Here is a 25,730-nt window from a genome sequence, read left to right on the forward strand (position 1 = left end):
GGATTGCTGTAGATGTGTTTCCATCTGCTGCTTCAGAGGGGCTATGAAGCAGTTATTGCGGTCAGTACAGCAGGTTTGTGAGATGGGTAGGATATTCCTTTCTTGATTGCCTAAAAGAAACAAGCCTAAAAAAATCATCAACATATTTATTCATCTGTTATGTAAAATGGTACAAAAGATACATTGTTGTCTTCTGAGTTACCCATCGGTAAATTAATATTTTGTCAAGTATAATTGAAATTTTGCTCATCATAAAATAGGGCATGTAAGTAGCAGAATATACAATATGAACTTGACAATCTTTTGAAATTGCATAAGCTTGTCAAATGGAAAGAGATATCTGAGCCATCTAGTGGTTGGTATGAAACATTTTAACACTTTCAACCGGTTGTAGAAAATGCAAATGACGCCAACTTGGAAAATGCATTTCTAATTTGTATGCTTTTTAATAGCATAGCTGTAGAGTGAAAAAAAAAAAAAAACACAAACCCGGACATTCGATTTCAAATTTGAGGTAGTCTGTTCCAGTTTGCAGCTTTTTTTCAAGATGATGTAGGTTTTACTGAAGAAGGAGATCTGATAACATAAATATTACGTTTATATTTATATTAAGTTAATAGCCAAAGAATTTTAGCCTGACATCTTAGGAATTGGGAAGGTTTTGAGGAGCTTCAAGGAAACGAGTGTAATAAAATAATTTTGTTTTCTACTTTATACCAAAATATATGTATACTCGGAGGGAAAAAAAAGTTGGCTTGTAGGCTTGTATTCTCCATCAGCAGCTATTTATAGTAGGATCTTGAATAACAAGGATTGAATAACAAGATATCATTACTGAAAAACATGGGGTAGATACTATTCATGATATACCTGTGTTCAAAAACAAGTAACAGAGGCAATTCAAAACAGGTTTCTTAAGGTGGGGTGCGTGACTTGGAGTCCCAGAATCTGAGATGTCAGGATAAAGGACGTTTTGTAGATGAAAATCCGTCTTGTAATGCAGCTTCATGATCCTGCTTGGTCCTGATAAGTGTTAAGCTGTTCTAGCTTTTCATATGGGCTGTTGCCAGTAAGAACTTGGCTGCGTGTTGAGCTTGCTGCTATTCTGCATTACAGGCAGAAAAGTTAGTTGCTAAAGTAGCGAGCTTCACGTGCAACTCACCTTGAATTACTGGTGGGAAAGTACTGCATGCACAGAACCACTGTAATATCTCCCAGTCCTCATGAAAGCCCCATCCAGCTTCAAGCCCAGATTAAAAGATACTTTTTAATCATTTAGACAAATCTAATGAATAATCAACAAGCAGTACTAATGGTGTTACGTGCAGTTAGAGCTGTAGTGTTTCAAAACAGATGAATTCAGTCCATACTGACACTTCATAATTTACATCTTTACATTCGCGTTGAAGTGTTACAAAGTCTTAAATCTTGCCCTGTTTTTTTATTGAGAAGACAGCGCTATCTTAACATGTTCTTAAGGTCAGTCCCAAGTGCATTGCAAAGCTGAAGGAGAATGAGAAAAATTAGAAAGCCAGCCACAAAACAAAGGATGGAGTTCTAATAGCGGACTTGTGTTTTACTGCAATGGGGGCAGCCTGAAAGCTTCATGTAAATTTGGTATGCTAATTACACTTGGACAAATCTACCAGCATTTTGGACTTGTCCAATGTCTTGATTGTTGAGTATTATTAACCCTTAGGACCAAAATAACAGCTAGATTAATCTTCTGAATATTCCAATTTTGTCTGTGAATCTTAATAAGTATCAGAAGAGGAATTAAACTCTTAAAGATTAAAGAGGTTTTAGTTGTCTGGTATATTTTTGCCTGCATTTTGCAGTGTGGTGATGAAGGATTTTTTTATTATTAGTCTCTATGGTGATCTAGTCTTGGATCGCAGTTGTTGAATCTCCGAGGTAACATTGAACAACTTTGTTCACTTCTCTTCTCTAAATAAGCGTGGCCAGAACAGCGTAAAGGCAGCTAGGTGTACACGGTATTTTGCAGGCTTCCATTTTGCACATGTGAAAATCTCTCTCCATTGTTGTCTTACTTCTTCATGGAAGATATCATAGTCCAAGGCATTATGTATGTTCAGTTTTTGAGCTTGTCTTCATTCTTAGTCTGCTGTTGCCAGAACAGATTTGACTAACAGCAAGTACATGGGGTACAGAGTTGAAGATCTCGTATCTTTATGATGTCCATGTTGCGGTTTTGTTCACTTGAACGGGAACGTGATTTTATGGTAGTATTACGACTGCCATCCTTTTATTGTCTGTGTACTTCTCTTTCCACTCCCTTTGTACAGTGCTCTGATTGTCATAGTAGCTGGTCATACCACAGCGTTTTCTTGGAACTTGTCCATTACTAAAGCTATGATCCAACTGTATTCATGAAGGGATCTTTGGCATTTCCCCTGTTTTTAATTTGCATTTAGAAGATGCAAATGAGGTATAATGAAATTGTAATACTAGGTTCTGTTTCTGATGAGTGCTTGCTCTTCAAATTCTGTTCTAGTTACCAATTGCTTTCTAGGAGAAATTTGCTTACATCTTACATATTTCAGTTGGGTTTAAGGCATATCTAGGATTTCCATTGTCAGGTTTCATAGAAACGAGAGTTGTTGAAGAAGTGAATGCAAATGGAATAGGGATTATCTTGAAGAAGAATCTTTGAGAATGCAAACGCCATCTCTGGTTTGTGTATCAGAGCTCTGTTTCCTTTGGGATGTATTCATGGTCTCTTGAAAACAGTGTTACACACATGAAAAAAACTAAAATTGTGTTGTAGGCAGCATATACGTGTTTTCTTCTGTAAATAACGGAATAGCTGCTAAACAGGGAACAATTTTACTGTGGCATAACATTTGTCAAAAGAAAAATTTGGTTAATTTTTATATAATTTAGGAAATATGTAATATTTATTTGGAAAATCGGGTAGTTAATCATTCATTAAACCCCCTGGTAATGTCACTTGGGAAGCAACGCTTTCCTTTGTGAAAAGAAAATGGGGGGGAAGATGAGTTGTCAGTAGGAAAATGGTAATTTTTTTTCCTTTTACTGCAAAACAGGGTAATTGAAGATAGAAATTAGATTAATGATGAAGAAATCTGATTGTCTTAGGTTTGAAGCTGATGGCCTGTATTTTTAGTATTCAGAAAAATTACAGTTTCCTTAAGCATATTTTGAGATTCATATAATTAATGTTCTACTATAGACGCTGAAATCAGTGTGCGTAGCTTTGTTTACTTTTATGTGAATATAAATTATTATAACTATGACATGGTCTTAGGTTATAAAACATTTTTATTGTATTAAATTGCCAAAGACTGTTGTTTGCTTTCCTGCTATTGTACAAATGGAACAAAGCACATCAGTGTCTCTGATGTGAAAGTACTTGAATATTATGGTAGTTACTATTCCTCAAAAAATATGTTTCTGCATTTAAATTCAGAATTCAGTACTAAATTTTACAAAGAATTGCATTTAAAAAAAAAAATAAATCTCTAGCTGTCTTCTTATTCCTTCTTTTTCATTCCTCCTGTTCAAGGTGAAATTAAAATATCCCTATCTTACAATGGAAATTGAATGTCAAACGATGAACAAAATAGTTGCAACTCAATGGTATAGATTATGGTTGGTTTATCTGGTTTTAAACATTGCTTATTTTCTTTTACAGAATGCTGCCTTTTTATATGGCCTTGGTTTGGTCTACTTCCATTACAATGCCTTTCAATGGTAAGTGGGAATAAAACAACAGTATCAGTGTATTTTGCAGTGTTCATTGGTAGCTGAATATTTCAACTTTAATGTTATTGTACAATAGTTTAAGTTTTGTGGCATAAATATGATACTTGAAGATATATTGCCCTGTATCTCCTATCTGACTTGCTTGTGGCAGCTGCAGCAGTTGCTTGAATAGGAAAGCAATTAGAGAGAGGGAGTTTTAGCTTCTTATAATGCAATTCAGCGAAGGGAATGGAGCGGTATGACTCAACAGGTTTTTGTGAATTCTCAGTGTCTAAGGTCTGCAGCATATGTTGTGAAGAAATTTTCTGTTTTTCTGGGAAAAGAAGTGGCAAAGTAGGTTTGTTTTCATTTAGCTTGTTATTCAGTAATTTTTCCATAAGTGTATACAGTGACAGGTTTTGGACGTGAGCAGCAGTACACTTTGTCCTGAATGTTTAAAACTGTCATAAAAACTCAGTTATAAAGAGCTGTAAATTCTGGCAGGGTTTTGGGGGTGGGAAGGGCTTGCTTTTGTGTTGGGGGCGGGTAAAGGCTTGGTTTGATGGTTTTGTGGGTGATTGGTTTGGTTTTGCCTCACTGGTGTTGAGAGAAGAATGAGAAATGGTATAGACTTGATAAATGGGGTTCTCTTGACAGATCCCCAAACTTTCCTGGTCAGTAATAAGAAAGGTATGGTTTATTCTTAAACTCATCGTTATCATCGGAATAAAGTCAAATAAATGCAGTGTTTAGATCAGAGCTTTTTTCATAAAATTGATTAGTTTACCTTTTTTTTTTTCTTCTTCTCTTCCGTGCTCATTTCTTTGTGGTATATATTTCTCTAGTAACACTTAGTACAGAAGCTCAAAATAAAATTAATGTAATTTTACTATTTAGTTGATCACACAAAAATTTATCATCTTGCTAGACTAAGCATGCCTGAAGCTAAGGAAGTAGTCACTGACTACTGACTGATAGCTTGGAACAACAAAATGAGATTTCTGCCCACCTCCTATTCCCCCCCCCCCCAAATAAATATATCAAAAGTTTCTGCGTATCTGTAAGACAAAAGATTCATGCTTTCCTCAGGCAGGAAGTCAGCTTTTATTTTTGAAATGAACATAAGTTGGTTAAATCATGATCTCAGAACCTTGATTTTTTTTTTTTTCCGTCTTAAAACTCAAATGCTTTCTTTGTTAATAGTGGTGCAATGCATGCCATGTATTGTACATGACGTGCAATTACATTCCATTCTAATATGAGAGAAGAGCAAAAAAGTTTTCAGAAAAACAAGAATCTTTTAAGATTGTGATCTTCTTTCTTCAATTTTACTAAGTTTCAGAATGTTCTTGTTCTGATGCAAGCTTTGTTTCATCATTTTAATGTGTTAACAGTTTGCATTGTGAAAATGATGTAAAATGAGTCAAATTACACAAAAAGTTAAATTTAGAGTAGTAACTTATTGAGAGGCCACCTTCTCAACGTGGACTGTTGCCATTAGTGGATCAGTTTTTTTGGCATTGTTCAGTGGAGGGAGTGACAAAGTCAGGTCATTGTGAGGCCTGAATATTGACAGTTTGTTGCCTTGAATTAATTCAGATTTTTCTTACATTCTTTTGAGTAACCTTGTTGAGAACATGAGTATATATTGATGTCTTAAGTTATGATGTCTTAACTGCATATAGAGCTGTTTGTTAATGTAGTTTAAAATGATCAAATCTGTCTCTTCATTCATACTACAAAGGTATATGTAGTGTGGTACTAAAGAAGTTGTGTATATGAGAATATTGGGTAGAACTTACAAGGGAAAAAAGTCTAATGCAGATAAAATGTTACACTTCTGTATGTATTTTTTTTATTCCACTTGAGTGTTTCTTCTCTTACTATGTTTTGGGGACAGGAGTGGGTTGTGTCGGTGTGAGTATTTAGGTGTGACAAAATCATAATTAGCTTGGAGCTGATTGCAAGTCACTTGCAGTAGAGATATTCTTTGTACACTTGGTCTTCCACAAGTCTCCACTGCAGATTGCAAGGAGAATCTTCGTTCTTTCAGAGTGAAGCACTAGACAAACAGTCTTGTTTTCTGCTAAAGTTGTTCCATCTATTTACATTCGTAAAGTACATAAATCTGTGTATTTCATACAGGTAAAAGAGACTTCAAGATTGTTTAAGGTTGTTTAACTTACTGTGCTTCATTCATTAATATTTTATTTCATTCATACAACTTTAGATAGTCATAGATTTTAAGGAGAGGCATGTACATAATCTTCCCAGAAGGAAGGGTTAATGAATCATCTGTCATACAAATAGGGACAATATACGAGCAAGTGAGAATAAGGTCAGTTTTAAAATTGTTGTTCATACTTTCACATTATTTTTTTATTTTTTCAGTATTCATAAAAAGAAGTGTTGGACTGACTCCAAGACACATGCAATTCTCTGTATTCAATATTGCATGCTTCTGTACATGCGAAAGAAGCGTTACAGTGTTAAGTGCTAAATCTTATCTGACACATCATTTTATATTGGTTGTTTTGTTTGACAATTTATGTAAGAACCGAAAGTACTTATATACGTGTAAGTATATGTAAATATTGTGATAGCGTGATCAAAGATATTTTATGCAATTTTTTAGTAAGATATGACATAAGGGATTAGCTCCAAAGAAAGTTGTATAGATCTTAGATTTTGATACTCCTTCTACACCATTTGTCATCAAGTTGTGAGAAAAGTAGATTGCTGGTTTTCCCTGTTTCTCAAGTAGAGCAAAACACCAGAATAGAGATAGCTGAGATACTGTCATAACTTGAGTAATTTCATGTCCTCCTTAGTTGTCTTCTAGATGGAACAATGAAAAATTTGTAGTTGTTCATCAAAGACTATCCTTAAACGTGGTGCAGTAGTTACAGTCCTTGTAGAGGCTCGAATGCCAAATTTGATCTTGTACTTCACTAAGGATTCTGAACCTGCCTGGTGTATGAGCTGCTGATTTGAGTCCCTCCAAGAGAAGCAGATGGAGTCCAAGCTCTGCAGCTGTGTCCTGCAACTGGTTCTCCTGCTCTGCTGGGATCCCCGTGCACTAATGGTGGTGCTCTGAGGCCAGCCCACAGTGTCTTCAATGACTGTTACCTGCAAATTGCTGGACAGCGTGTGAGAGAGAGAGGGTGTTCCTTCAAACACCTACAGGACACTGAGATTACAGTCACCCTTCTTGCATTATTTAACATATCCTTTGGCTCCTCAGCCCAAGGATTCTTCAGCAGCTTAGAAGTTTAGTACTACATAAAACCTTGTGCTTAAGCATAGGCACCTTTGCAGGACCCAGCCCTGAAGAATACCAAAGTTGAATGTGAGAGATGGTCCAGACCCTTTCCTTCTCCTCCATCATGGCAAAAATGGTGCAGACTGCCTTAGGGAAATCTGTCATCTCTGACAGGAGCTGTGGCCTCTCTGCAGCTATCCTTATCAAAGCAAAAGCAATGAGGTCATCTGTGCAATATCATATCATAACTAGATCATCAGCTGAACCACCATCTCTGCTTCTGGCTCTTAAAAAGTATCCTCACACTTTTGTAAGGCAAGGTGTCCTGTATGTTGGCATTTCTCCCATTAGCTGAAGTTTGACTCAGTGGAAATGGGGTAGGAGCTCAGCGCAAAAAAAAATTGCCTCTGCAGCTAGGATTCAGAATTGAATGTTGACATGAAGAAGTCAGCTGCAGTCCCCTACACCTTTCATTATTATTATTATCTAATTCAAGTAAAGACATTCAGTGGGCAAGAGGCAGCAAGGATTCAAAACCCTTACAGGGAGAAGACAGCACCTCCATCTTGAACATTACAAGCACTGAGCAGGCTCTCCACATCCTTCTGCTGCCGCTGCTGAATTGCACAATCCTCCCAAGGCCAAGCAGGCGGTAGCATGTGGCTCTCCGTTGGTATCTGTGGTACTGTGTCCCAACTGTGCTGGCCTCGACACTTGAGAATCATTTTTCTTATAGAAATTTTTCAAAGATTTCAGTGGGACAGGAGAATTCTTTGACAGGTACCCACTTTGTGGAATACATGGAAAAGTTACCATCACCTGGGAGAGGGGCCTTAGTGCCAGACATATTTAATTATTTACTTGTGCTGAAGGAGTCTTTTCTCTTTCTTGCTTCGCTCCAGGTTTCCTGCCTGTCATTCTGTTGTATCTTGTTTTAAAGAAAGTGAAGGTTTGCTGTTCTCGCAGTCATCTTGAAAAGCAGCTGATTAAAGTGTTTTTCAAGTAGTCAGGTCTACAGTGGAATGTAAATATTTTTTTTTCAGTACTTTCATGGGCCAGCCTTCAGTCTTGCATTCACGATCATCTAACCAAGAAAGTGTTGTTTTATGTTGGTCACTGCCCATCTGTGACACAGGGAGAGTCCTGTCCTGTGCTGCTAAGGTGCCTTCTAGGCCCTTCTAGGCCCCCAAATGCAGTCTCTGTAGAGACTGCCTCCAGGTATAGCAATACTTGGTGCCATCATGAAAGGCATGGCATTTGATGAAATAGTCCAGTGGCTGCAGTTTGCCTGAGAAGCACTGAGGTTCACCTAATTAACAGTGACATTACCCTGGTAATTTGCAGCCTGTGGAGTTCCTGCTTTGGAAACACCTGCTACAGGGAAGTCCATGACGGACGTCATTTGAGAGCAGAAAAGCAGCTTGCCTGCCAATAACCTGTTATCTTCAACATACACATGTAGATTTATTTTCCTCTTCTATCAGAGTCCTCTTAGATGGTCAGGCGTTTTCAGTCTGTAGTTAAATTAATAAGGAGAGCAGAGTTTAAACAAGCACTGTGTAGATACTGCATTGTCAAATAGCTCCTAGTTTCCAGGTGGCTGGGTCTACATATCTATTTTTATATACGTAAAATGGGAATGCACATGTAGACTACAAATACTAGTGGTAGTTAACCATGAGCAAAGTAGTAATTGATTTGTCTTCTGGTCTCTTTTTGTCATTGTCTATCGAACCTGTTTCTTGGACTGATGAAAAAAGCATAGTATCTGTTGATAACAGGAAAATAAAAGGGTAGTCTCAGCTGCTGCTATGGAGAAATGTTTGGAGCCTGCTGCTCAAAGTGTTTCAGCATTCAACTGTTACGGCACAATGGGCAGAGGAGTTACTGTATCTAAAGACTGTTAAAGTATTCCATGAAAATGCAGTAATGACTATTTCTGTATACATAAATTTTGTTCCTGTTCAAACTGTGCCGATGAGTTTCAAGTAGGAATTTGTCCTTCATATCCTTGTGGCATTTTCATTAGTTATGCTTGGAGCAGGTGGTCAGAAAATTGGAAGAGAATAAAGAACAATAAAAAGAAAGTTTTGCTCCAGCTGCACCAAGTAGTTTTCCCGACATGTTAGAATGTTATGTTCTTTTCTTTTGTAGGCTTTTTATGATTTTAATGTATTTTGTTAGAAACTCATGAGTGCTAACTTTTGAATAGTTAAATTGATGCTGTTTTATAATATACTTTTGTCCAGTTCAAATGGGTTTATATTCACAGTCTGTACAAGTAAAACCTTCCAATACATCTTATGAGAGTTCACTAAATGTTTAATAGAATATTCTATTAATTATTATTCAGCCTGCTTTTTATTATTCAGCCTACTATAATGGTAGGCATTGTTGTATAGATGAGTGGGTGGAAAGATAGCTGTAGTATTGATTTTGAAAGTCTAGATTTGGAGATGATAGATTCGTGTCACTTTTATGTTTTCTCAATTATTGTAGCAGTGCTGTACAAACGTAAGCCCAGAGGTGCACTTCATCCTCTGCAGTCTGTTTTCCAGTCCTGCTGTCCCATTTTGTCTAGTGTTAGCTAGCCAGCTTTTCCTGCCTGTTAATGGATACCTTCCCATTTTTGTTGAAGACTCTAATTTAATTTAAATAAATTCTAGTAGACTTAACCAAAGTTTTTTTCTTGCCAGGCAGTTGATCAATATCCTTTAGAGAACAAACCTGAAGTCGTCTCTTGCTGAATTTAGACTACTGTCATTTATTTCTACAGTATGAGAGCTCACAGCTGTTCATTTCTGTGATTTATCCTTTGGGCTAATGTATGTTTAGTCTGCTAAAGGATTAAAATGAAAAGCTGTGTCTGTGCATGAAGGCCAGTTAATTAGCGGTGGAGGCTAACAACCTATTTGAGCAAGGCTGTGTGCCATCATCTCATCTTCTACTACTATGCTTGCTCCTACTTTCCACATACTCTCATGTCCTCTTCCTTCCCTGTTGCACCAACATGTACCCATTGCCTTCGGATGTCACTGAGCACTTAGAACTGGGATGTATGGCAGTGACATTGCAGATATTTTACTATTGATATATTAAACGGGCCGAATCCAGAGCTCTGAGCATAGCACAGAGGCAGAGAAGGCCCCAAAACAGAACCAGAGGTACCCCTGTGGTCCTTGTTCTTGACATCTACGATCATGGGTTCACTTCTCTTTGCTTAAATGTTTCTAGTAGGCAAAATTAGATCAATATTAATTCATCAGTAGTGTAGAATTGCTTGTCTTTAAGAGTTAATATAATTAAGTCAGAGTTCGTATACAAATAGTTACTGTAATAATGTTAATAGGAAAATGTCTTCTCACTTCTGAGTGTTTTATTCTATGAAAATTTTACTAGTTAAGGCCATTGTTGTCAAATTAGACCCGAGCACCCACCACTGGTAGAAATTGTTAAAAATGTTGCCTTTCAGATCACTTTATTTGTGAAATTTTGAGGATTCCATTTTTTTTTTTGTAGAAATAATGGAAGCAATTTGTATTTTTGCTGGTGGTAATCATCTTGGAAAAGCTACAAATTACTTGATTGATATGGAATGAACACCAGAATTAAATAATGCAAATAAATACTATTTTGAAAGAAAAAGAAAATATAACTTAATACCTGATTTTTAGTTAGAAAAGCTACTTTGGGGATATTTGCCATATTCTTTTAATGTTTTTGCCTGAATTTACCGAAGTAATTGTTCTTAATTATAAATGTGTTACTTACTGGAATTCTCTTCTAGTTTTTATTATGGCATTCAGGGATACAGAGGTTTTTTTCAAGATACAAGCGAGACACTGGCACAGGAGTTCACTAGCATTTTAAGTATGATTCATGCTTAAAAGTAAATCCATCAAGTACTATAAACTGAAAGAACATTTCTAAATAGAGTCTTTCACCAATTGCTATGAGTCTGTCCATCCATTCCATTGCAAAGCATCTCTGCATTTTCCTCCCCAAACCATCAGTTTGGGAGTGATCAAGTACAGCTGAAATGCACAGCTAGAACGCTTCTATCTGACGGTTAGCATGGTAACTCAAATGACATCTTAAAGGTTGTAGAGATTTTTGTTGTATTTGGATAAGTTTATCCAAATGTCCATCAAAGTAGGTTCAGAAAGGTGCCATTGCTTCTTGCACTGATCATGGTTAAGGGAGCAATGTCTTATTCTGTTCATTTTCTTCCTCCTTCTATGTGTTGGGCTCGGCTTGATTACAAATTTTGTCGGGTTGTAAGGTTATTGCAAATACTTATAATTACTACTGATGTTGAACCTGATGCCATGAGCATCTTAGACGAAGGTGAACGCTGTTGCCTGTGCAGAGGTAATTACACCTTGCAAACCTCAGGGGCTGTTCGTGACTAGCAGGTTCAAGTGCTAAATGTGATATAGTCATCTTACTGTCTGCTGGTTGCAACTTCACTTTGTTTCGAGTGCACCACTCCTCTGAAAGATGCGGTAGGCACGATTCTTTGAACAGGACACAAATAATGGATTTTAAAGTGCCAGTGCCCAACATACTGCGTACTGTATTGGAGTTAAGATAAGAAATTCAGGTATACAATGATAAAATCTGTACTTCTGTGTGTAACAAAAGCATCACTTAAAATGGTAGTAGAATCTACAAGCATTTGTAAGCCAAAATTTGGTGATCACTACACTGTTTGAAGGGTTTCCTTATAGACGATAGTGGGCATGCTGTTTAGGGACACAGCACCTTGTTGGTTCCAGTTTCGGTGTATTTCACCACCAGCCATGATATTCTTGGAAAGTTTAAACAACATGTGAGAGGATGCTTAGCTAGTGCAAGTTGAGTCCCTTTTGTGCTTTACTTGCTTGCTTGAGCAGGGAAGTAGGGTACAAGGAGAGGAAAACCTTTCTGAAGGACTGTAAGCTTCAGTTCCACAGTGAAAATGTAGGTTTTTCCTAATTATTATTATTTTTTTCAATTTAAACTGTTCTTAAGCTGTATTTAAACAGTCAGATAATGCTTTAGGCACCAACATTTTTGTTGTGGAGGAAGGAAGGTGGATCTTCCAGAGGAAGATACAATGCCATCAGTATGTTTTGACATCAGGAAAGAGAAGAGCCCGTAAGATTTTTAGATCTGATGATGAATTCAAGAGCAATCATTTGTGTGTTTTATGAATGAAGCCTGTGCAAAATATTTCTTGCATTTCCCTTTGCAACTTCTGTCTGTATGAATGACATGGACGCCTGGAGTAGGAGTGAGTTTCATTCGCCCAAACGTGGTGTGATTTGGGGGCACTGTGGGGTGTCCTGCCCAGCATCCCTGTGCTGTCCCCCAGTGGGTACAGGTGTCCCTATGGCCTTGCCTGTCACCTGCCTGCTCTGTGCCACCCTGGGGCCATGGAGGCAAGACTGGGTGTCCTGCCATGGGCATTTGAGTGACTGGGAAGTAAGGGAGTAACAGGTATTAGCTGAGTCCCTGGACAGCCTCGGTGCTAATACAGGGAGTAACAAAGTTGAAAGTAGAGCAAGTCGGGGCAGTGAGAGGAGGTGTGTGAGATCTTCTAGGCCTCCTGTTCTGCCCACCCTCTCAGGACTCTGTGCTAGCTCTAATCAAAAGCAGCCTAGCAGCTGGTTGTGACAGGACTGACCGCTGTGTACACCCTTGTTCTCCAGTTGCGTTAATTTTGTTGCTTATTCCTGAATCGTCCTTTCTGAAATAGCAGACGTGTTGCTGTGTTTCAGGCAGCAAGTTAGTTTCTCCAAATGAACAGAGAAGATTATACTTTCAAATCAATTAGGATATCTGGAGTACGAAATGATCCAGTCTTTGAAGAACCAAAAATGATGCAGCAAAAACATTTAATCCATTATATTGATATGTTCTTCAGTAACAGTACTTTCTGATTTACTTTCTATTAGTCATACAAATAACTATTATAACAGTAATATTTCAGTAAAAAATAATACTTGTTATCTGTTTGTCTTTTAGGGCAATTAAAGCATTTCAGGAGGCGCTTTATGTTGATCCCAGCTTTTGTCGAGCCAAGGAAATTCATTTGCGACTTGGACTTATGTTCAAAGTGAACACAGACTATGAGTCCAGTTTAAAGGTAGGTTTAAGTCCTTTCAGATTGAATTTAATATTTGTTATAAGTTGTGTTGCATCTAAAAACTGAAAGGAATGCACAAATATATACCTGTTAGATGCTGCACTATTTCATAAAAATCATTGAAAATAGAAAGCTTTTATGCAAAATATTGTTCTCATATCAATTTTTTATATTGTTTGTACCCTTCTAACAGTGTGAATGGAAGAGGGTAAATGAGTCCCTTGCAAGGAGGACTCTGAGAGGGAAAAGGTGTGCAAAAATTGGGGCTGCTGTGCCATATGGCTAAGTATGGTGTGCCCATGGCCATGCGATGTGATGGGGAGCATGGAAAGGCATGTTGGTTGATTTTTTTCTTTTATTTCGTGATTTGAGAGTCAGCTTGTAAGGCAGCAGTTTCTGACTAATCAGTTAGAAATGCTTTGTGTTAATACAGTACATTGTTTCTTCTCTACTCTTTTTTTTTTTTTTTAAATTTCATTTTACTGCTTGTATTCTTTTTTTTGGTCACTGATTGTAATCTGTAACTTTTATCTCCTTCCATTCAACATTTTTGCTCTTTTTTTTCCCCCTACTTCCGTTTCCCACTTTTATCCCCTTGCTTTTTTCCATCACAGAACCTAAATTTAGGTATACATGTCTTGGAAAAAGGACATTTTATTTTAAAGGAGTTTCACGTTATACTGGGAATTACTCCTGCACTGTTGAGAATTTGTCATTTGTAACTAGCTGTAATATATAAATATATTTCCGCATATTAATCTCCTCTAAAACCTATAAAAAAACATTTTTTTTTGTTTGTTTCCAAGAGTCTTGTAGAATGGCTTCCTTTTCCTGGCAGATTGTTTTCCTGCAGCTTGTATTTGTGAGGCTATCAGGAACACATTGTCAATGATTTGAAAGAGTGGAGTGTTACTCTCACATTTTCCTTTTGCTCTTTGTAATAACGGGAAGCACTTCTCTCATCAGGCTTTTCCTCTTTCATCCAGAGTCCAAGCTTTCACCAACAGAGACAAATGAAGTTGGGAATTGTAAATAGAGAGGTTGATGTTGCACAGGAATATGAAAGATTCACTGCAGTGAATGGCAAAAGAAGTCAAGGGGGGGTGGGGGTGTAAGTTGGCCATTGTATGGGGAGTGAGATTATGTATGAGTCTGGATGGTCATATATCCCTATACTTCGGCATGAATTTTGCATTGACTATTTTGATAAATAGGGAATAAAAGGAAAAAATGCTGAAAAGTGTATTTTGTTTTTGTTTTTAAAGACATATTATAGGGACAAAATAGAAGAGTAAATCAGCAAGGAGGTAGTTAACTTTTAATGAAGTAGTGGAAGGAGATTCTACATTTTGATTTTTAACAGAAGAAAATGATCACTTAGACAACCACTTCCTGCTGTACCATAAAGTATGTAATTTTATCACTGAATCGAGTATTCAAATTGATATGATGAGAATTCATTCTAAATGTTCTACTGTGATTTTAACCACTTTGCAAAATAAAAGTTTGTCAATGATTAGGATTTTAAGTATAGCAAACCTTTAGTTTTCATTACACCAACCAGGATGGGGAGAAAAACACCAAAGAACTGTTTTAAAAATAGGAAAGGAATTAACTTTTTGCAATGCAAAATGACCATGATCCCATTGTTTTTATGTGCAGTGTGATTAAATCACTTAGGAAAACAAATAAACACAACAAAAACAGCTTACCCTGAAGCAGAGCGAAGGTCTTCAAGGGGATTAAGAAATAAACACGAGGGTGGATTTGCACTGAGGATAGTTTCCTTAAGTCAATAAGGCTGCAGGCTGTTGCTAAAAGGATGTCTCATTTTCCACCTCCCTGACTGATTGCATTGCTCTGCACCTTCTGCTGCTCTGAGCCCAGTGTCTTTCCATGTGCAGTCTGAGGTGGATCAGAGTCTGAACCACCTCGATTTGGGGTTGCACAGTTACTGGGGCTCTGGTAGATGGGAGGAGGTGGGAATGGCAGGGGGTGGGGAGAGCTGCATGCATATTTTCTGATGCACAAACACAAAACTGTACTCTGGAATTACCAACTGAAGCACCTAAGCTTGAGTTTCTGTTTTGTTTCCTTGACTGTGAAAATTGTTATCTTTAGCAGGGAATCGATAACAAACAGTGAGGAGCAAGAAAGAAAGGACCCAGTGGGGCAATCTAGTTGGTCTTGAACAGTTTCTGCTGTTTTCAGTTTAGTTGAGCTGTGGATTTAATCTAGTGTCCTGAGATGGATTCTTTTTGTTGTAGACTGAAACAGATCAATGTGTACATCAGAATATATAAATGGAGGAGGAGAATAGGTGGAGTAAACAGGACAGTAGCTCCTTGAAAAGCCAGTCAGGCTGATCCCTGAGTTAAGATTTAAGCCGGAGCTCTGTGAGTAGCAAGTCAGAAAATACTTCCTTAGTGAAGAGAACAAAATGAAGTGGCAGTGGTTATGCAGAAGCATGAGGAGAATAAAATCAGAAAGAGTTGATGAAAGAGTGCGAAAGGATGTTTTCACAGAATGTCTGCCTCTTTCTCTGAGACTGAGTGTCTCGTCTTTTCACAACACAAAAGATGAGTAACCCAAAGTAATGAAACAACACAGTTGGCTTTTTTTTTGGGTAGCTGTTGCTGAAAGGATTCAGGATTTCAGAAGGGTGGCTCTGGTTTTTAGGATCTAGGCTGCTAGGGACTCGCCTTGAACATAGGCCATTTCCTGGGGCTGTAGAGGTCTAACAGAATCCATGGTCAGGTTTGAGCTTCCTGTACGATACAGAGGCAGAAAGTAGAGAAGTTTTCATCTGGTATTCTTCTGTGACGGTTCTGAATTTCACAAATTGTACCAACGTTGCGTTAATGTACTTTGAAATATCATAATATTTTTGATGGTATTTAAACATTCATGCTAAGTCTGTAATTGCTAAGAATAAACCACTGCCAACAGATGAGTCATTGTCAGTAAGAGTCTCCAGGCAAAGGGGGAAGGATGGGAGTCTGAAGGTCATATATTCCATGTTTTTCACAATTTTAGGCCATTAACATAAATCATCTATATTTTATGTAAGCAATTTAAGCACAAAATTAATTTTTACTATTTTAAGATGTTGATGATCAAGATAATTACTAGAGTGCTGTTTAACAAGCATAAAATCAACTCTCAGTGTTTTTTTTTTCAAAAATCAATTACTGCTTTTGCATGTTTTTAATATTGCTGCAGTTAAGACTTGCAAATTACTCTGAGAACCCTTGACTGCTGTGTTACCCCATTGCCATAAACTTTGGCAAGAACACTGGGGCTGTTGGAAATGACTTGGTCTTTAGGATTACATTAAGGGAAAAAAAGCTGCCCTTCTGGCTGAACGGAAAGTCGTCTTTGTATAACCTCACAGAGCAGTAGGACAGAAGTGATATGTGAATGCTGAATTTGCCTCATTCAACAGAAAAATATAATCAATTCCAAATTCAACTGCTGTTGTCTTGTGGGCGTAGGGAGGCAGGAGAGATTTTAATATTGATGACTGTAGCAGAAGCATACAGTTAAGGTTTATCTCACATTCCTAACCTTTTCACGCTTTTCTGCATGTCCCAGCCCACCAGGAGTACTGTTTTCGACTGTCTTAGCTGCAGTGGTACCATGGTAAGCTGAAAAGAGAATAAAGCAAGATGGCCAGGAATATAGTATACCTCTTTATTAGTACGCTTAGTGTAGTTGGAAAAAGCATTTGAGCTTCTGAGCACACGCCGTGTTATTTCTGGCATGTCACCTGCTTTTCTCCTAGTCTTCCTCTTCATTCAGTATATTCTTTTAATTTTAGCCTTCTTTTTCATAACGGTATGTACTCATCTTGTCTTACGTGTGTCTCAGTTCTTCCCCTGAGTACTTTTTGAATCTTAACCAATTTCGAGCCAATATGCCTGAATGAAAAGGTTTCAAAGAGAAGTTTCTGGAACATGCCTGTGGAACATGTTGCCCCAGAACCATTTGTCTGAGCTCTGCAAGCTAAGGATGAGGTGAGCTGGTTGGCATCATCAGCAGAAGAGGCACCTTATGTGGCTGGGTATGGGACTGGTGTGTCAGGATGCAGAAAATAAAGCTGTCCCATCCACGCTTTGCGTCAGGAAGCCTGATGCTTCTTGACTAGCTGGCAAGCTGAACACAGAGGTGGGTAGAGCACACAGGTGTAGCTAGGTATGTTCTGTGGGACTACTGACCGCATAAAAGAGAGCTGAGGAAAAAAAGTTGTCATCTTATTTAGTTGAATAGTTGGGTTACATTGGAAACTGCAGCTATGAGAAACCAGTCATCCATCTGGTGCTCGTTCTGTTCTGCTGTGTTGAAGTATCATAGTGTGCTTTTGGTGGGGAGTTACAATGACAATCCCCAAAGACTTTTGACTGTAAAATTCAGTTCATTTCCTTTGTTTGCCGACACTACTTCAGGAAAAAAAAAAAGTATTTTTTTTAATTATTTTTATTTTTTTTATTTATTAGAATGGTAACATTGAGGGAATGGTAAGTTCTAGGGAGGGCTTCTGTGGTTCTGGTTTTCTGAGTTTTGTTTTCTAATGGGTGGTCAGGAGGGACTCTGAACATGAGCAGGTTATTTACAAATGAAAGTATATTGTGGAGATTTTTACATTTTTATATATTTGTATGTGTATATATATTTTAAAGCATATTGCAGGTGCATCCTGTGCCCGGTGACAAAACCCACAAAATAATGAGAATTAAATTTTTCATGTTCTCAAATATCTGCTTTTTAGTAGAAATGCAGATCCTGTCTATCACTCTGGAGAAATTTTGCCTCCCTATTTATGGATAAAACAGCTATTCTGGTATTCTGCTGCAGGCTGATTCTTTGGTCATGCCCGTAAACGATCAATTCAAATAGATTTTTTGTATATATAATTACTTCCTAAAGATTCTTATTTGTTAGCAAGTTAGAGACATACTGCATATATTAGGCAAGGAAAAGGCTGCTAAAGAATTAGAATTTATTGGGAAGTACGCATGAATTACATTGAATATGCATGAAATATTAAAAAAAATTGAGACAGATGAACAGCTCAAAGAACCTATTTATACTCAGTACCTATTTATACCATCACTTTATTAATCTTCATGTCTATATATATCTTTAAAAGGATCTTTAGTTATTGGGAGGTATTTCATGTCAACAAGTAGCTGTTACAGACATATTGTTATGTCTTTTTCTCAATAATAAATGAAAGTTTATTTATGAAAGTGAAAACTTGTTTCAAAGCCTTCAAGTGCTATTTTACAGTCTTATTTTTCACATATGCCTAGATTAACAATTTTTTTTAGCTCACGCATGTTAATTTGAAGCTGTATGTATTCAATTATTAAAGAAAAATGAAATACTCAAAATCCATATAGATAAGAAAAGTTTAAGTTTCTGAGGTCTACTTTTATCTCTGTAACTGGAGCAGAAACTGATCAGGAACGTTTACAGGTAAAAAGCAAAACAAATAAAGGACTTTGGCTATCATAAGGTGGATATCCAGGTATTCAAGCAGTATACCTAAAATATTTTGTCAAAAGCAGGGTGAAATTAGGCAAAAGATTTTATTTTGTTCTTAAATTAAGTGGTTAGAAACAGCAGTTGGGAATTATGTTACTCTCTATGCCTTTGGAGTTTGTGTATGTGTATGACGGAGAAAAATATACCAGAAGTAAAAATACAGAAGTTTTTAACACAGCAGGTCATTGTAATGCAGCTGCAGTGGAGTTATTAGCACAACTGATTGTGATGGTAGATCACAACATGTGGCCTACAGAGGGCTTTGTTTTGTTCTCTCGTACTTAGTTTTGCTTGGGCTTTTAAGGCATTTTGCAGTTTTTCTGTAACAGAGGTCTGTAGGCGCGCTTTAGAAATGTCATGATTACAAAGAGAAGTAAATGCTAAAATTGAATTTACATGCTACATGGCATCTTCCATCATCTGTGGGGGGGAAAAAGAACAAACCACATGAAGAGAAATAGCTGGTTTTAAAGTTAAGCATTGAAGATAATGAGTGTAGGTGCCAGTACACTTGCTTGGTCTGTGGGCCTTCTGTTTGTGAGTGGTCGTGTATGTTTCCAGGCTTTCAAGCTCTAGCTCTGTGAAAAATGCAGCAAAGATGGACAAAAGTGACTGTGTGCCTGTTGTGTTCAAGCCTTCCCCTTCGAGATGAGCTCCTTCTGAACTCACAGGACCCAGAGAGCAGAGCAGGGAGCACGCAGAGGAGCTGCGCCCGCAGCTCGTCCTCTCCTGACCCTCTTCTCCCCAGGCCCCGGCCAGGCCTGGCAAATGGAGGCCTGGCGCTCTGCCATGGCTTATGCAAGGCTTTCTGTGCCCTACTTATCTGAACAAAGGCTGCTCTGAGGAGCAAAAGCAGCACACCTAAGTCACATAGGCAGAAAAAGCCATCTCTTGACAGAGTTATACTGAGTCATGATGGAGCTTGCCCTCATGGTAAGTCTGGGAGAACTGTCAGGTTTCGAACGATGGCTTGCCATGCTTGCTAAATAAATGCAGAACGGAGAATTACTGAGCGCTTCTTAATGCCCTCCTACAGAGCAGCAGGGTTGAGAATCACCGTTCTGAAGTCTGGGACTTCGATGTAGACAGAAGTATTATTAAAAATCTTGTAAAAAGAGGAAAATGGGTCTTCCTGCATTGGTCATTTACTAATGAAAAGCCAAAAAGAGTAGGGGCACTTGCCTGTAAAACTGTGAAGAGCTAGGTTGCTAAGAGGACTGGTGTTTAATTCTAGTACTGAAAACATATTAATCTGCTTAAATTCATGTCAGTTTACTTCTATTTTCCTACTAGAGCTAATACTTTCATCAGCTATGTTTATATGCAGTCCGCTGTACTTCTGATCCTTGAAAAGGTTACCTTCGCAATTGTTTCCACAATCAGAGGCAAGTCAAGGACTGGAGAGGAGACAGAGCAGGCTGTAGATAATTGTGCAATTACAGATGGCTACAAATCAAGGTATATTGTGACTTCGGCTGCAGCCCTTGAAGAGAGACTGTTACTTTTTAACATTCAGAACACTGCCTTCTAGGTAAATCCTCTTACTCAGGATTTGAATTTCTATAGACTGCTGTCTGCCTTGAGGTATTGTATGTCGTCTCTGAACTGCAGCGGCCTCTCCTGCATAATAACTATTTCACACAGCAGTAGCCAGCTTCAGTACTGCAATATTTGAGAGAGGTGCAGATGTTTGCTAGCTGCTTCTGTTTGTTGCAGAGATGGAAGTTGGAAATTATCACTGTTCTTTTAATTTTTGGTGCTGGTAATTGTAATTAGTGGACCTGCTTCTGGCTGATAAGTTCTTATGTGTCGGAGTGCATGCTTTTTTGTCTGTTTTTGAATACTTACCGCGGAGCTATGGATTATTTATCTAGCAAGAGGTGCAGGTTTGCTTGTGTCTGTGCATTTCAAAGGTTCTTGGTTTGAAAGGTTCTGGGCTGTCTGTGTGTTGCTTTGCAAGAATTGTTTAGGGCAAGTGGTTTGTTTTTCTGTAGTTACCTGCTTCAGATTATCCATTTCCTTATTCTTTGTGGCTTTGTAAACAGTTCTAGCAGAAATCTGCTACATCAAGAAAATTTTCATAATGTGGATTTTGAAATGGGAAAGACAGTAGGTCTGGTATGAGTAGGAATTTAAATTTTTAGAAGGCATTGGTAAGTGTACTCCTGCTTTTTACTGTACAGCACTGATATTTCTGGCATATTTAAATATTAAAATGGTTAGATTTTCTTGTATGGTTGCCTGCTTTCTCTCGGTGAGCCTCACTGCAATAACCTTTCTGCAAAGCTGCTGCAGAACAATTGTCAATCGCTTCTCTTTACATCTGCAGATTTTTATAATAGCATTGCTAGGTGAGAACAAATCTGTTCCTTTCTGCTTTATCTTTTCATATTAATTGTTAATGACAGTGTAAGCTTACATGTCTGTGCAAAATGGATTTTGAATCATTTCAATCAGTATACTCAATGTACAGGCCAAAGTATACAGGTCTGTTCCTTTTTGCTTTCCCCTCCTTTTTTTTTCTTTCTTTTTTGGTTAGGAAAAATGCGATATAATGTAGAACATCTTATTTTTATTTAGTCTTTTTTTTTTTTTAACTTGCCTGCTTAGTAGAATCACTATGGTAACAGACTAAAGGATGTCTCAGAGGCACACAAGTAGCATTGCAATGTGAGGGGAGATTTTAAGTTCTCTGTGACTGCTGAACACTAGAAAAAGGATCAGGCAAATCAGAGAAATAAGCTGGTATTTAGTATTAATAAGCTATTACTTAATGTTTATGCTAAGGTTAAAAAGCTATTTTACAAGTAATGTATACGTGAGTTCATTGTTTTCTGTACCCTGTTTTGGGAATTATGTTGCTGAAGTTTTCATTAAAAATTGTAAATTTGGGTTAATCAACTTGAGTTTGTTTCATTTTCTAAAAGCTGCTATGTATTACAAATGGTGTTGATGTAAGTCAGTGAGGAGGTAAGCTGTGCTACTGTATGCCTCTGCTAATGAGGATGTTCTTTTCTTATACTGTGCTATGAATAATACATTAATTTTCTAATTTTTTTTCTGTTAAAATGTTTATGTTTGGTGTTCTGTTAAACTCTTGTAAATCTTTGAGATGTACATTATGTAGACATTATACACAATGTATTATTAGGAGCAGGAGGAAAGTTACCTAGATGCTTGGAGTATGACAGTATGGAAAGCAAGTTGCATATACATCTATTGTCAATGAATTATTTATTTTTTTTCTTCCTACTTACACTAATAAGCTCCTGATGCCTCCTCATATGGCATCCTGAACAGTGGCTGTCAATTTTGTGCTAAGTGGCTAAAATATTCTGAAGTATCAGTAACGTTTTGTGCATTCAAGCCATCCGATATTGTACTTTGTAGATAACTGTGTCAACTGTAGTATTTTACATGCTGTCTCTTAGGTTCCTGTATTCCTAGGCCTTACTCTCTGGTGGGTGGATGTACTCATCCGAATTCTCTGCTGCATGTAGGAATTTTCTGTGAAGTTTGTGGAAAAGGGAATGGGCACTTGAGTTTGTATGCCTAGTCTATTCATTTTAGCACACTTTTCAAACTGTAAATAGTGATCTCCAAGCTGGCATGACACTTATGAAATTATTGGTCACATCCAGGCTTTCTTGCAGATAACCTTTTTCTCTTTTTTTTGCGTTCTCTTCTTTCCAGATGAGTGAAATGCTTATCTCAGAATGTGAGAACACAAAGGTGTTCCCAAAATTTTTCGTGGTTCTTGAGGAAAAATGGTTAAAAATAAACAAGCTTTAGTATTTAACTGAAGTCAACCTGGTGGGGAGAGGGCATAAGAACTTACTAACTGCTATTGAATTCATGTTTTAATGTAGAGGTACTCATTTTAAGTGTGGTTTGACAAAAGAAAATGTTTAAAAAAAAAGAAAAAGAGAAACAAGATCACTCATTTGCATAAAAATACTCTGTTTTTCTAGATAAACAAATTTGTAGCTTGGATGTTGATCTTCATGAGACTATGAGCTAGTAGTGTAACTTCATTCTCAATTGTGCATTCCGAGGAAAACTTGATTTTCCAATTTTGACCATTCATTTGATGCAGTCATTGTTCAGATGCTGTCTGTTCTAATTATTTTGTGAAGATGTCTTTTGCAAGCTTGCATTGCTAGAAGCATTGCTACATGTTTACAACAAAAATTTTACTTACGTCTAGTAAACACAGTTGAACAGAAATCGGAAATTGTTTTCTTTAAACCACTTGGTAAAATATGGTATTTATTTTCAAGTATCAGTTTGATTTATTCTTAGTAATTTGCCAAAGTACTAGAATTACGTTGTTTGAAAATCAAATCATCCTTGTTTTTTTCAGCATTTTCAGTTAGCTTTGATTGACTGCAATCCCTGCACTTTGTCTAACGCTGAAAGTAAGTAACTTTTAAGTATTTACATTAATTCTGTTCCAGATTAAAAAAAAAAAAAAGTCTTATATATGTTCACAATTGTATCAGTTTTTAGTGGGGAAAAAAAACACACAAAATCAAAAGACTCAGAAAATAGAGAGGAAGACTACAATACTTGCTGTTGTGAATGGAGACGGATACTCCAGTGGAACTGTGATTGTTTTAGTAAATGGAATAAGTAAAAATTGAGACTTTTACCATATTAACTGGTCTGATGCCTTGAGTTCTAGAGGCAACTTGCTGTTTGACTGTTAGTTCATTTATTTATTTATAAATGTAGTGTGTGTGCCATGGCTCATATTTAATAGTCATCATTTCAAACTTCATGGCATCTTGGTAGTGTCTTTTTTCAGCAATCACTTTAATGTCAGTAGAATTTATAAATCTCATGTTCAACATCAGTTTTATGCTGTTGAACAAAAATCAGAAAAACATAATTTATTTGGTTTATTAGATGCCACTATATATCAGTTGGTGCTGGAACATGATAATCTTTTAATGTGGTATAATCTATCATACTGTTGTATGTTCTGTAGGCTGTTACAGAGCATACTGGAGATATTTATCCATAATTAGTGGAATTGTATGCAGGAATAAATGTATGTTCTTGCGTGCTTTGGAGTCTGTAAGAATTAAAAGCCAGACAGTTTTTAAGGTACCTTCATGCTGCACTTGGTGTTGAGTTTGAATTGCCTCCTAAGAGTAAGCTTAGAAGCATTAGATAAAATAATTAAAAGCATTTTTCTATTTCTTAATTCAAATTCTGAATATTCTGTCAGCAAGGGTAATGAAAGGGGTTTTGTTCACACGGGTGAAACTGCTGGCCGCTTCAGTATCAAGCGCCAGCTGCACTACAAAGTCCTCTGCAAAGTATGTCACTTATCAGGAGCAGGCACAGATAATTTTGTAAAATTATTTGTGGAATTCTTACTAGGTCAGTAGGTTCTTACTGTTTTCTACCAGCCATATCATTCCTTATTTTATTTCATGCTCTTTCTTACTGTTTCTCACCGACCTAGTCAGTTTTCACTGTACCTCTGAATATTTGTAAGGCTTTCCTCAGCCTTCCCCCACGTTCCTCCTCTGCCCCCAGATTTATGTAGAGGTACGGCCCCACATAAGGGCTGCTTTGTCCCATGGTGTTGGGCACAGTGCCTGGCAAGCACAGAGGAAGAGAGAGAAGAGGAACGAGAGAGAATTTGTCAGGTTCTTCAGTACCACTTAGTGGAAAGGTATCAGGTACTGTCACATAAATGCTTCGGATTGCCCTAATCCCGTCCCTTCTATTTCTATAGAGGGCTGTGTGAGTAACAGCAGTACAGCGACTGTCTTCCTAGCCGAAGTGTTTAATACCCAGCATATCTTTTTATTTAGGCTGTCGCTAATGTGACACCTTTATTTTTTTTTCCCCTACATGGTACGGCTTTCTTTTGTAGATTTGCACTGAAAGGGTTTTGCTATGGGCGGGGGGAAAGAAAGAAGATTATTTTTTAGGCAATGAACTCCCTAAAACAAAAGCAGAGGTTTCTCTTTCATCAGTGCAGAATGAAGTTTGATGATACGGTGAACGTAAATGGGAGTGTTCTGTGCCCTTTAGCAAAGAACACAAAAAGTTGATTAAAAATTGATTACAATTTTAGATGATACATTTCATTATGATCTGGTTTCTCAAATGCAGTAGGGTGCCTTCTTTTATGGTGAAGGACAACACAGTGTACAGAGGGATCTTCTTCCCTCCCTTGTGACCCAGAGAGAAAACCTGGAGCCCCAAATTACCTGTAACCTCTGTGTTACACTGTTCTGTAGCTCTGAGAAAGAATTCTGTGCAATTGAAATGAGTTGACCTTAGCTCAAACACAGATATTTTCTTATTTGTTTCTAACTTGGTTACGTACAGCAAACATTACCTATATTATGTCATTGTGCATCTCTGCTTAAAGAGATTTTATTGCTAACTTTACTGAAAGGTTAATGGACTCAGCATTTCACAATACAAATAAAATCCATAGACTGCCTTTCTGCACTATGTTTGCAGTCTTGGTGCTTTGCTCGAATACACATTTGTTTTCTGTCAGTTCTGTTTTATTAAATGTGAAATATCAATGTTTACATACTGTTATATTTTCAAAATGTAGTTAGCCTTGGTTTTGCATTGGCAAATTTGAAACATGTTTCTCTCTCAATTGAAAAAAAATGTAATTCTAATGTCATTCATTATGACTAATAATTTTGATTTCTCCCTCTTACAGTTCAGTTTCACATCGCCCACTTATATGAAATTCAGGTAAGCTTGAAGCTCTTTTTTATAATGAGTTATGAAGTTTCTAACTACGTGATATAATCAGTTTGTGGACTCCAGCTGATTATAGGTGCTTTTGTGAATTGAAGTTAGGCTCAAGTCTTCAGTCGCAGAATAAACTTTATTTACTTCTGTTAAGTTGAAAATACCATGCATGAGGACTCATGCTAAAGTGAAGTATCTATTTTATTAAACATACATTCACTAGTCTCCTAAGTGGGGTACAAAAACAAAACGTAACTTTGGCTAACATGGTAATGGGTATTTTTTATTTTATTTTTTTAAATAGATACATTGCATATAAATGTTAAA

At 37.3% G+C, this 25,730-nt stretch overlaps 1 protein-coding gene across 15 annotated transcripts in view; it reads left to right on the forward strand.

Moving 5' to 3' along the window:
- Positions 1-25,730, forward strand: part of KDM6A (lysine demethylase 6A) — a 152,639-nt gene that overhangs the window by 67,184 nt on the left and 59,725 nt on the right. For all 15 annotated transcript variants that reach the window (XR_014316996.1, XM_082754203.1, XM_082754210.1 and 12 more), the window contains exons 5-8: positions 3,677-3,735; positions 12,998-13,118; positions 23,029-23,083; positions 25,369-25,403. Coding sequence is in view for 14 of the 15 variants with exons in the window: in XM_082754203.1 (XP_082610329.1) it covers positions 3,677-3,735; positions 12,998-13,118; positions 23,029-23,083; positions 25,369-25,403 (270 nt within the window). In the remaining variant the exon portion in view is untranslated. The remainder of the gene's footprint in view (positions 1-3,676; positions 3,736-12,997; positions 13,119-23,028; positions 23,084-25,368; positions 25,404-25,730) is intronic.

Source organism: Aythya marila (assembly GCF_965140915.1).
Source record: "Aythya marila genome assembly, chromosome: 1".
Lineage (NCBI taxonomy): Eukaryota > Metazoa > Chordata > Aves > Anseriformes > Anatidae > Aythya > Aythya marila.